We start from the raw sequence: 11,798 nt of genomic DNA, 5'->3' as shown, positions 1-11,798 counted from the left end.
CCGGCCCAGGAATCTCCCCGGCAATATGGACCCGGTGGGTCTGACCTTCATGAGGGACTTCACTCACCTTCGCAGCCCAGCTGGGGAGTCTTCACCCGCCTCAGCCCATGGCTTTCTCCTCTGGGAGCCCAGGCCAAGGCAAGGAACGGGCAGGCTGGGAACACCCAGGAACTTTGGAGGTGTCCTGAGACGGCACAGGATCTCATCATGCTACTCAGAATGATGCACAATTTAAAATGTATGAATTATACCTGCAATTTTCCATTTTTGGACCATGGGTAACTGAAACCATGGAAAGCAAAACCGTGGATAGGGGGATGTAAGGGGGTAGGGGGGTGGCTGCTGTAACATCTCGAACTGTCTAACCACTCAGCCCCCGTCCTCACCTTTGCTAATGGGATGACTGCAGCTGCCAGGGCGCAGGGAAGAAGTCCAGAGGCCTGGCACAGGCAGCAGCTGAAGAAGAAAAGCATTGACGTTGAATCACATTTTACCCTTTCCGAAGTGCTTTCTAACAGCCCGGAGGGCCGTGAGCAGCGGCTTGCGTGGTCAGACTTGCGGAGGGCAGGGCAACGGGAGCTGCCAGGAGCCTGGGGACCCACCTCTGGAAGTGCGGTTTGGTGCCTGTGAGCAGAAGGCCATCTGCATCCCCAGCTGGTTGCCTCCCACCCAGGGCCCAGGTCCACAAGCATGGGGAGATCAGTGCCCCCTTTTGGTCAGCCATGGGCCTCCATGAGACTTGGAGGACCCCCCACCCCCACCACGGGGCATATCACAACGAAGTGTCAGGCATCTTGGCACGGTGGTGAGGCGGCCGTGACACAATCAGGTGGGGAGGGGAGGAGAAGAGAGTATCTTGAACTACAAGCGGCCTCTCGGAGGAAGGGGAGAAGCAGGCACCAGCAGAGGGGACGCGGGTGCAGCCTGGGGAACGGGTTAAACGGCAGGAAGGCATGCAGCGGACCCAGGACTGGGAGTGGCTGGGGCCCCCCTCCCCACACCGGGTGCCCCAAGGCCCGAATCCTGGGCGAGCAGGTGCCTCTACTCCCGATCACCTTGGAAGGGTCGAGCAGACATCGGAGACATATGTTGCTGAGGGTGGTCTATTCTTGTTTATAAAATTTATGGCTTCACCTCGATTACACACTGTCAGACCGGGAAGGATTGGCCCCAGAGTCTCCTGCCGCATGACTGCTCAGACGTGCGTACATCTGTCAGCTCGGCGGGAGCTGTAGCGGGGAATGAGGCTGACGATAACTCACAAGCTCGCTGTCCCGCACGGGGCGGGCGCCGGGCCTCGGTGCCTGCGTGGGGAGGTTAGGGTCCGGCCGGGCGCGCCGGGGGCATCCGTGTCCTGCCCCGTCTGTTTACGGCCTGCCAGGGGCCCGCCCCGGGGACCAGGCCGCTGGAGGGATGCCCAGGCCACGCTCCGCTGTGGGGGACTGGGCGCAGGTACGACTTTCAGGAGGACAACTCGGCAACGCCAAGTCCTAGATTGCGCACCCAGGGCCCACTGTTGCAGATGAGAGAGTCTCAGAGGAAATAGGTCGGGAGCCATTAGGACTTTTTTTTTTTTTTCAGTTCAGTGCTGCTCACTGCGGGGAACATTGGGAAGCTAATGCCCACAATGGGGAGCTAATTGTTCAGTATTTGAAATAGCTAACAATAAGGGGTTATCCAAATTGTCATGTAAATCTATAAATCTAATAAATGATGGTGCATACAGATTGATTCCTATGGAAAATGGTCCACAATATAGGAAGTAAAAAAACAAACACCAAGTTATAAAATGGTACACATGGATCCAAATCCTACAAAAAGTGTGTGTGTGTGTGTGTGCGCGCACACACCACAGAAACACAGAAATATGCAGCAGCTGTTCTCTGTGTTAATGTCTCTGGGTCATGGGATTCGGGGTGTTCAGCTTTCATTTTTGTTTGGGTTTTCCTTTTTGTTTTAAAGAAGTTTGAGCTGGATTGACGAAGGCTCACTTAGTAACAAACACGCTGGCACCGGAAGGACCCGGCGGCTGGCACTGCCCTCGGCGCCCCGGGGCTGTCTCTTGCTTCAACCGTGTCTGGACTGACCAGACCCAGGGACACCCCTCCTTCCAGCCTCTGAGCTCCCTCCAACCGCTTTCCCGCCACCTCCTTGGAACCACTTCGCCCTCTTCAGCTCCGAGACCAGCCAGCACTGCTTCATTGTTGTTTCACCTTAATTCCTCATTGCGGACACCCAGGAGCTCGCAGGCCAGCCGAACCGTTCTTCCCAGAGGAGGCCCTCCATGCGGCCAGCTCCTCCCCCCCTCCTCCCGCCGGCCTCGGCCTCGCTCCGGCTCTGCTTGGCCTGCAGCCTGTGGCTCCTCCCCAGGAGGAGCGGGCGACACCCAGGGCGCCATGGCAGCGCCTGGCCTCGGAGAGGAAGCTGCTCCGGTCCTGTTGGGGCTGCAGCCCTCAGCTCTGTGCTTCCTGCAGACGCGCTCAGGGTGAGAAGTGGAGCTGAGCCGCAGGCACGCTCTCCTGCAGAGAGAGCCCCCTGGCTGAGGCCCACATTTCACACAGCCTCTGGCCACGCTTTAATCTACACGCTACCTGTGAACACCACACCTTTTCCTTTCCTTGTTTACTTATTCACCTGTGTATCTCTAAAACCATCAAACGTGGGGGCAGCAGAGATGACTGTTCACACTGTGATCCCAGCTGTGTCTGCAGCCCCTGCAGGCCGGAGGCAGGTGCTCACTGCTCCCATCTCCCCTCCACCCAGCCTGGGCGCCCCGAAAGGCCTCCTCACAGCCTGCGTTTGCGTGGAACCTTCGTGTTTAGTTTTCAAATGTCCACATCCGTGGCCTCACGCCCTTCTGTAAGGTGGTCAGGAGCGTGGCTGTCAGGAGAGCTAAGAAATGCGAGGTTGCACGGACCCATGTGGATATGATGGACACGCCAGGTCACGGCTGTGACAATCGACTGAAATATGAATTGTGTTGGCTGTCATCCGGGGACCACGCCAACACCCGCCAGCAGGCCCTCCGGCCCACGGTGCACAGGGCTGAGAGCCACAGCGGCTCCAGCCTCGGGGAAGATGTCCGCTTTCCAAGGAGCCACAGGTGAGGAAAAGCCTCGGGCCTGTCCGTGGGTTACTTTCCTGAAAAAGGGGAGGAAATGTGGGCGTTCACCCTGACTGGCTGTTTTCAGGTAAGTCCTCAGTGTAAGTCATATGTGGGTCCTGGATTAATGAGAATTTATTTTTATCCCCGAACCTCCTCGCCGAAGCTTAGAGCACTGTTCTTTGCCTGCTGGGGGAGGTTGCCATAGCAACCCCTTCTGGGGCCGCTGCTCGCTCCTCTGTCTGAGGTGCCTGCAGACGGGTGGAGTGGGCCGGGCCCCGTGGAGAGGAGAGGACTCGCAGGCCGGGCGCCCCTCCTCCGCGGGCCCTGGGCCCTGCCAGGGGCAGCGCCTCCCCAGCAGCCCAGTCCGAGCTCCCCAAAGGGCATGTCCTGCCGCTGCACCTGACCTTGCTCAGCCTCCTGGGAGGACATGGCCGGGTTAGAACCGGAGCAGGCACAGCTGCTGGCAGCTCTTCCCGGGCCCATGCTCAGAGGGTCCCAGCGGAGCTTCAAACGAGGCTGGAGGGGCTTCGCTCTCCGGAAGCAGCAAACCCTGCGAGGGGGGGGGGGGGGGGATGGAGGGAGGGGATGGGGGGAGGGGCCTCTCAGTGTCTCACCAGCGGCTGCTGAGAGGCATCTTCCACAGGAACTCGGAGAAGTTAAATATCTGACACCTTCCCCTCCCTCTCCATGTACACGTTACAAGTATGGACTGCTGTGTCAAGTGCTAAACAGGATATTCGTTTATAAAAATGCTAATGTATTAGAGGTAGTTTTACTAACAGGTGTTAAGAAAAAAGCAAGAAACATTTACCGATCAAAGCTGCCTCCCAGGCCCTGAGGACACGTTCGTTTGCTCCAGGAGAGAAGGCTCATCTGACGCAGCAGCTGCAGCCGAACCCCCGCTGATCAGTGTCCACGGTCCCGGCCGTCCCGCCGCCTGGCCTCCCGGCTGCTGGCACCACGCCCCGGCACTGAAGCCGAAACATCACATGCACCCTCTCTGGCTAGTGCACCACGTTAATAGACTCACCCGACCGGCCAGTCTCTGTGTACTCAGCAGGTTTGGGTTTTGTGTTTCCTTTTCAATAAAAATCGTCAAGATCCTGTGACTTTGGGGCATGGGGTCACACCCTGGTGCCTGCCAGAACGAGTGTTTAAGTTTCTAAACACAGACCAGCAGCCTGAGGGGGTTAAAGCGAGGCTCCGGGGCCGGGCCTCCCCGGAGGAGAAGCTTCCTTCGCACAGAGAGGCGGTGAGTGGTGAGGCGGTGAGGCCCATGGGGGGGGAAGGCTGCTCCTGAGCTTTCTTCCGTCTCATCAGAACCTGCCCACCTGCTCCCTCACCTGACCCTGGTGTCCCCACCAACGCCCTGACTTTACCACGAGGGCGCTGCCACGCTGTGACTTCAGCTGGTTTTGGAATTAGCCTTTGAAGAACTGAATTTTACGTGTGACTCTCAGAGACCTCCACCTCTAGGCTCCCAGTGGCGAAGGTTATCTCAGGGAGCTGCAGGCGATCTCCGGGTTTTGTCGTCCTGGAGCTGAACGTGGAAGCCCCGGTCAGATTTTCTTTTCCCAAGTTCTCCAAAGGAGAACGCGCGTGAGATTCGGGAGGTGGGAGGGCAGCAGCAGCCGTTACTCTCAGAAGTCTGTAACAGGCAGACAGACAGAGGTGTCTGCAGGTCCCGATTGTTCTTGCTCTTCTCAGCTCAGTGTCCAGCCTGCCGTCCAGGCTGGCCGTGCACCCGCCCAGGCAGTGCCAACTTACGGCAACCGCTTCCCGCAGGCCTCTCCACGGACTGTTGGTTATAAAATTCCATGGTTCTTTTTATTGGAAAGAATATTCAGTATTAAAAGATCTTCCTGCCCTGGATGGTTTGGCTCAGTGGATAGAGTGTTGACCTGCAGAGTGAAGGGTCCCAGGTTCGATTCTGGTCAGCGCACACGCCCAGACTGTGGGCTCGATCCCCAGTAGGGGGCGTGCAGGAGGCTGCTGATTAATGATTCTCAACATTGATGTTTCTATCTGCCCCTCTCTCTTCCTCTCGGAAATCAATAAAAATATTTTTTTACATACTTTATTGACGTGCTGTCCTAGGGTTTCCTTTCTGAGATGACTTTAGTAAATTTTCCTGGAATTATGGAAGTTGGTCAATGAACTAAATTATCTGTCATTGATCCTTCCTTCCCTCATTCTACAATTCTAAGCACACCCTGAGACTCTGTTATTGACATTAATATCATTTCCTCATACGTGCATGCAGGGCGATTTTAGGTGACATCTGGGAAGGCAGAACAGGCCTGGAACAACCAGAGTGTATAAGGAATTGGGAAATTTGTCAGGTACTTTCAATGTTTTCACAGGTGAGTCTGTAAACGACCCAGTGAAGGGAGCAGGGCAGAGGGGGAAACGCAGCTGTTAAACAACTTGCTGTTCTCAGAGCCTTTCAGCCCCTCACCGCTGGTGTGACCCAGCTGGGTCAGGCGCCTGCCCCTCCCCCCCAATTCCGGGCATCACCGCCAGAAGTGGCATGGACTCACACACTGCGAGGGAGCGCTGACAGGAGGATGTGCTTTGGCTGAAAAGAGAGGAAGACCTGGCTGATAGCTTTGTGGCACTGGGTAGCTTCTTAGCTCCTCTGCACTCCACTTTTTTATTTTTATTTTTTTATTATATTGATTTTTCACAGAGAGGAAGGGAGAAGGATAGAGAGCTAGAAACATCAACCAGCTGCCTCCTGCACACCCACTACTGGGAATGTGCCCGCAACCAAGGTACATACCCTTGACTGGAATCGAACCTGGGACCTTCCAGTCCGCAGACCCCCCCCCCCCCCGCTCTATCCACTGAGCCACACCGGTTTTGGCTGAGCTCCTCTTTTAAAAAGAGGAGTGGTTTCTGCAAGTTTGTGACAATTACACTCGATAATGACACAGCCACATCGGCACAACACAGGCACATGGCAGGCGCGGCACCCTTGCTGGCACTGATGTCTCACCCTTCACCTGAATCTCAAGTCTTTTCCTCCGAGTTAACTTTAAGTCTGCTGATATGACCTTCCCTGAGCACCTGCTCATCCTAAGGCCTCCTCTCACCATGCTTCTACCCCTGTTATTCCACTAGCAAATGCTGCGAAAGTGTAATCAGCCGATCGCACCACTGGTTTTGCACCAACACTTCTTAACTGCTCCGTTTCGGAATGCCCCATCCCTTCCCTCTGCCGAAACTCCTCTTCCGGCCAATAATGATCCCCGATCACCAGGTCTCCTAGCCAACCGTTACCCAATGCACGCTGCTCCCGCGTGTGCTGGCCTGGGTGTTCCACGTGAAGAAATGACCCCATGCTGGACAGTAAGAGAGATATGAAGAACGAGAAACAGGGCAATGAGACGGGGAGTAGCTCCAGGTGGGAGAGTGGGCGGGAAACTATTATAGTAGAGAAGCGGGCAGCGCCACTCTAAGAAGGCATTGGAGACAAGCCCGAATGCAGGAACCAGCCAAGGGCCGAGAGCATTCTGGGCAGGTACTTCTGTAATGGGGGGAAACAATAAGTGTGAGGTGCATTTTATTTTTTTATTTTTTTATTTTTTAAAATATATTTTATTGATTTTTTACAGAGAGGAAGAGAGAGGGAGAGTTAGAAACATTGATGAGAGAGAATTATCGATCAGTTGCCTCTTGCACGCCCCCTACTGGGGATGTGCCCGCAACCAAGGTACATGCTCTTGACCACAATAGAATTGAACCTGGGACCTTTGAGTCTGCAGGCCGACGCTCTATCCACTGAGCCAAACTGGTTTTGGCTGAGATGCATTTTAAAAATAAGCATAACTGGACCATTCTGAACAAGATGAAATGGTAGACCTGAGTGCGAAGAGAGGCCTGGCTCAGGGAGGCCTCGCGAGGCAATGGGGAGGAGTCTAGATCTTATTTAAGTGCAGGCAGATGCCGCTGGAGGGCTTTCAGTGAGGAATAGGCATGTTTTATGGAACACAGAGAGAGCACTGCTGCTGCTTCGAGACTGAAATGATGGTTTCACCATCAGCAGTACGGGAAGATGAACCTCAAACTGGAAAAAGTAAAAAAAAAAAAAAAAAAAAAAAAAAAGGAATAACAGCTCTATCCGGTTTGACTAAAGGGTCCCAGGTTCGATTCCTGGTCAAGGGCATGTACCTTGTTTGTGGGCACTCATGGATGTTTTTCTCTCATTGATGTTTCTAACTCTCTATCCCTCTCCTTTCCTCTCTGTAAAAAAAACAAACAAACAAACCCAAAGAACATACATACCTTCTGTAACAGCTGCTACAACATATATATATATATATATATATATATATATATATATATATATATATATGTGGAATAACAAAGAATTTAAATGAGTTAAAAACTCTCAGACCAAGGCCAAATGTATTTCAAGGCACTTAAGGTATTTGACTGAGAGTCACTGCCAAAACTCAAGAGGAATGTGAGAAACAGAGAACACCAAATGATCCCGTTTTCAAAGAAGAGAGACAATTGCATTGTTCCTAAATCCTCATGTGAAGTCCTCAAAGTGGGGTTGGTCCATATTTATGAAAGACCATGGTCATCATTAGGAATAAGCACAGAAAGAAGTGAGAATAAATCATGTAAAATTAAGCCAGCTTTCCTGTTGGCAGTGATGGTGGAGGTGGTGGTGGTGGTGGTGGAGGTGGTGGTAGTGGTGATGGTGGAGGTGGTGGTGGAGGTAGTGGGGGTAGTGATGGTGGTGATGATGGCAGTGATGGTGGTGGTGGTGGTAGTGGTGGTAGTGATGATGGCAGTGATGGTGGTGGTGGTAGTGATGATGACAGTGATGGTGGTGGTGGTGGTTTACTGGTATAGAATTCTCAGACTGACAATGTCTCTTCGCCACTCTGTGTATTTGGGTAAGCTTTTCAATTACAGAATCTCAAAGATGATTGGAACTTTATCAACAATCTATTTCAAATTTATAACTTATAGAAGCTTTTTTGATTTCCCCCACATCCCAGCTGTGTAACAGCTGCTAGAACATAACAACAGGAAATTCACTTCATTTTGGAAGTGGTTGGAATACATTGCTGAAAATCAATTTACATGTAAATGCAAACCATTAATCCCACCTCTTTTCTCTGGGCTGTGATAAGACTAATGCTCACACATACACGCCTTGTTGGACATTTTCTGAATGTGTCAAACTAGGCAGACAGGCTTGGGTTTTTATTTGCGATTGGGCAGCCACAGAAGAGAAGTCCCCTGCAGCTCCCGGCCAGCTGGAGCGGGGTCTCTAACATCAGGCCAGAGAACGCCTCCTTTTTTCCTGCCTATTTTTAATAATCTATGTTTGGATCCGTGATGGTCAAATCTAGAGATGAAACAAAGTTAACTAATAGAGACATGTCAGACTTAATCTAGATTCAATAAAAGTATTAACAGGATGTGATAATTGGCTGAAACTAATAAATTTTAACAGCAGCGAGTATAGAATTTCACATTAATTTTTGCAAAATTCCCTGTGTAGGTACAAAATGACTCTGCAACAGGTTGAGTAAAAAATAATTAGGGGGCCCTAGCCAGTGTGGCTCAGTGAATAGAGCGTTGGCCTGCAGACTGAGGGGTCTCAGGTTCAATTCTGGTCAAGGGCACATGCCCGAATCGCAGGCTCCATCCCCAGTGTGGGGCGTGCAGGAGGCAGCCAATCAATGATTCTCTCCCATCATTGATGTTTCTATCCCTCTCTCCTTCTCTCTTCCTCCCTGAAATTAATAAGAATATTTAAAAAAATACTTGGGGGGTTTAATTGACCTTAATCTCCTTATGAGTGAGATGTGACGGTAAACACACCAGAAGAGACATTCCTTCTGAAGCAAATGTGCCCTAACCCCCCTGGGTTTATGCTGGTCACCACACAGACAGCCCAGCTCCTGTCCTGGATGTCACGGTGAGAATTATGCTGACAAACAGGAGATCTCCCGGGAAAATGACTGGGGTGGGTACGGTGGGAAACCACGAGGAAGTCCCTGGGAAGAATCTTGCAAGTTCAGCCCCGAACAAAGAAGCCTGGGGTGGGCGTGGGGAAGCAGCCCTTTTAAAGAAAACAGATCGAGCACCACTTAATGGAGTTTGTGGAGAGATGGTGTACAGGATTTAACTGAATATAAAGAAGAACTTCCTTAAACAACAAAGGGACTGCCTTATAAGCAGAAAGCGTTCATTGCTGAGCAAGATCCAGCGTGTTCATTAGGAAGGTTTGGGGGATCCCTGAATTGTAAAAAAAAAAAAAAAAAAAGCTGAATTAAATCAACCCGAGCTTCCCATCCACGTCTAGCAATTGCGATTCAAGGGCTGATCTTGCAAACAACACAGCCACATATAACGCTCCACCACCGCTGCCGAGACTGGAACTGCGGGTCAGCACCCGCCGGCTGACCCCGCCGCCATGGAGGACGTGAATGAGTACCGCAACACGGAGGAGTTGGCAGAGGGATCCGAGATCAACGCCAGCAAGAATCAGCAGGAGGACGGTAAAATATTTATTGGAGGTCTGAGCTGGGATACAAGCAAGAAAGACCTGACTGAATGTTTGTCGCGATTTGGGGAAGTTGTAGACTGCACAGTTAAAACAGATCCTGTCACTGGACGATCAAGAGGATTCGGATTTGTGCTTTTCAAAGATGCAGCTCGTGTTGATAAGGTTTTGGAACCGAAGGAACACAAGCTGGATGGCAAATTGATAGATCCCAAAAGGGCCAAAGCTTTAAAAGGGAAGAACCCCCCAAAAAGGTTTTTGTGGGTGGCTTGAGCCCAGATACTTCTGAAGAACAGATTAAAGAATATTTTGGAGCCTTTGGAGAGATTGAAAATATTGAACTTCCCGTGGATACAAAAACAAATGAAAGAAGAGGTTTTTGTTTTATCACATATACAGCTGAGGAGCCAGTAAAGAAATTGTTAGAAAGCAGATATCATCAAATTGGTTCTGGAAAGTGTGAAATCAAAGCTGCCCAACCCTAAGAGGTATACAGGCAGCAACAGCAGCAACAAAAGGGAGGAAGAGGTGCTGCAGCTGGTGGAGGAGGTTGTACTAGGGGTAGAGGCCGAGGTCAGGGCCAAAACTGGAACCAAGGATTTAATAACTATTATGACCAAGGATATGGAAATGACAATAGTGCCTATGGTGGTGATCAAAACTATCGTGGCTATGGCGGCTATGATTATACGGGGTGTAACTATGGGGCTATGGGTATGGACAGGGCTATGCAGACTACAGTGGCCAACAGCACTTACGGCCAGGCTTCTCGAGGGGGAGGCATCACCAAAACAATCACCAGCCTTCTAAAGGAGGTCATTGGAGAAAACAGGAGGCGAATGCTGAAGTAACCCACCTGGCAGGACGACATTGAAGATGGATTGGTCTTCTCTTGCTCGAAGATGATTATTTTGTAAAAGACTTTCTAGTGTATAAGACACAACCGTGTCCAACTGTATATAGCTGCCAATTAGTTTTCTTTGGTTTTTACTTTTGTCTTTTGCTATCTGTGTTATGAGTCAACGTGGATTTGTGTTTATACAAATTTTATTTGTATGATTTCATGTTAAACCTCAAATAAATGCTTCCTTATGTGAAAAAAAAGAAAAAAGAAAAAAGAAAGAAAACAACACAGCCATGGCCTGCTGGCTCCGCCCGCCCGGAGCTGGTTCGGTCTTGGGCACAGGCTGCTGCGGGGACAGTCAGGCGGGAGGCCCCTCCCGGCGGCCCCTGCCCGGCTCGCTCTCGGCAGCTGTTGCTCTTTTTTTGGAACATCAGCGTTTGGACAGGGAGGAGAGGTTCTTGAATTAACCCTCCTCTCCAGTGCCAGGCATTCCTAACCCTCTGCATCAGCTCGGGTTTGTAGCTGAAGGGGAGGCTCAGGTTTTCCTCTGCCAGGAAGACGTGCCCAGACAGCTGCCAGGACAAGGGCGTGGCTCACAGTTGGGAGAATCCAAACCACAGTCTATCCACCTTTTAAACTGAATGAATGATGGATGAATGAATGAATGGATGGATGGGTGGATGGATGGATGAATGGATAGATGGATGGATGAATAGATGGATGGATGGATGGATGGATGAATGGATGGATGAATGGATGGATGGATGGATGGATGAATGGATGGATGGATGGATGGATGGATGGATGGATGGATGGATGAAAAGTGACTCAGCACGAGGAGCTGCCCAGCCTCATAACCACTCTCACAACACTGGACCGCCTCACCAGGTGGGAGGGAACGGGGACAGGTGGCTCATATGCACCCACCCCTAAGCAGCATTATCTCGCTGTGCCCAGTGCCCCGGACCTGTGAATCCGGCTTCACAGAGGGTAGAAGGGAAGGACCAGGGAGGTTGGGGACGGGGGTCGGAGGAGGAGCAAGGAGCCATGTAAGGTGTGCTAGCGGGTGACGTCATTGCCCTAGAGAGAGAGCCGGCCCTCCCCCTCCAGGTGGCAGGAGTGGGGTTGCCTTAGGGTGTGAACTGGGAGGAGGCAGGCTGGGGAGAGCTGTGGGTGTGCACGGGAGGCCCGGAGACATCAGCGGGAGAAGCCGCGGGGCTGGACCTGTTTGCGCCGCCCTGGCTCCGCCCCCTCGGCGCGCCTCTGCCCGGGGGAGGGGCACGCCTGCGCGGGGGTGGGGAGTGTGTGCATCCCGG

The 11,798-nt window shown here is 51.9% G+C and overlaps 1 protein-coding gene across 1 annotated transcript; it reads left to right on the top strand.

Annotated features, from left to right (window-relative positions):
- Positions 1-9,546: 9,546 nt before the first annotated feature.
- On the top strand, positions 9,547-9,990 carry LOC118712346 (heterogeneous nuclear ribonucleoprotein D-like). The gene has a single exon (XM_036425992.1). It carries the CDS (start codon positions 9,549-9,551, stop codon positions 9,909-9,911), a length of 363 nt encoding a protein of 120 aa, XP_036281885.1. The 5' UTR covers positions 9,547-9,548; the 3' UTR covers positions 9,912-9,990.
- The last annotated feature ends 1,808 nt before the right edge of the window (positions 9,991-11,798 follow it).

The sequence above is a fragment of the Pipistrellus kuhlii genome, unplaced genomic scaffold (genome assembly GCF_014108245.1).
Source record: "Pipistrellus kuhlii isolate mPipKuh1 unplaced genomic scaffold, mPipKuh1.p scaffold_m20_p_88, whole genome shotgun sequence".
Taxonomy (NCBI): domain Eukaryota; kingdom Metazoa; phylum Chordata; class Mammalia; order Chiroptera; family Vespertilionidae; genus Pipistrellus; species Pipistrellus kuhlii.
This window is presented reverse-complemented; position numbering and strand designations above follow the sequence as displayed.

What these genes read in the sequence shown, in the direction of transcription:
- LOC118712346 (XM_036425992.1), top strand. Translation starts at nt 9,549, where the DNA reads ATGGAGGACGTGAATGAGTACCGCAACACGGAGGAGTTGGCAGAGGGA.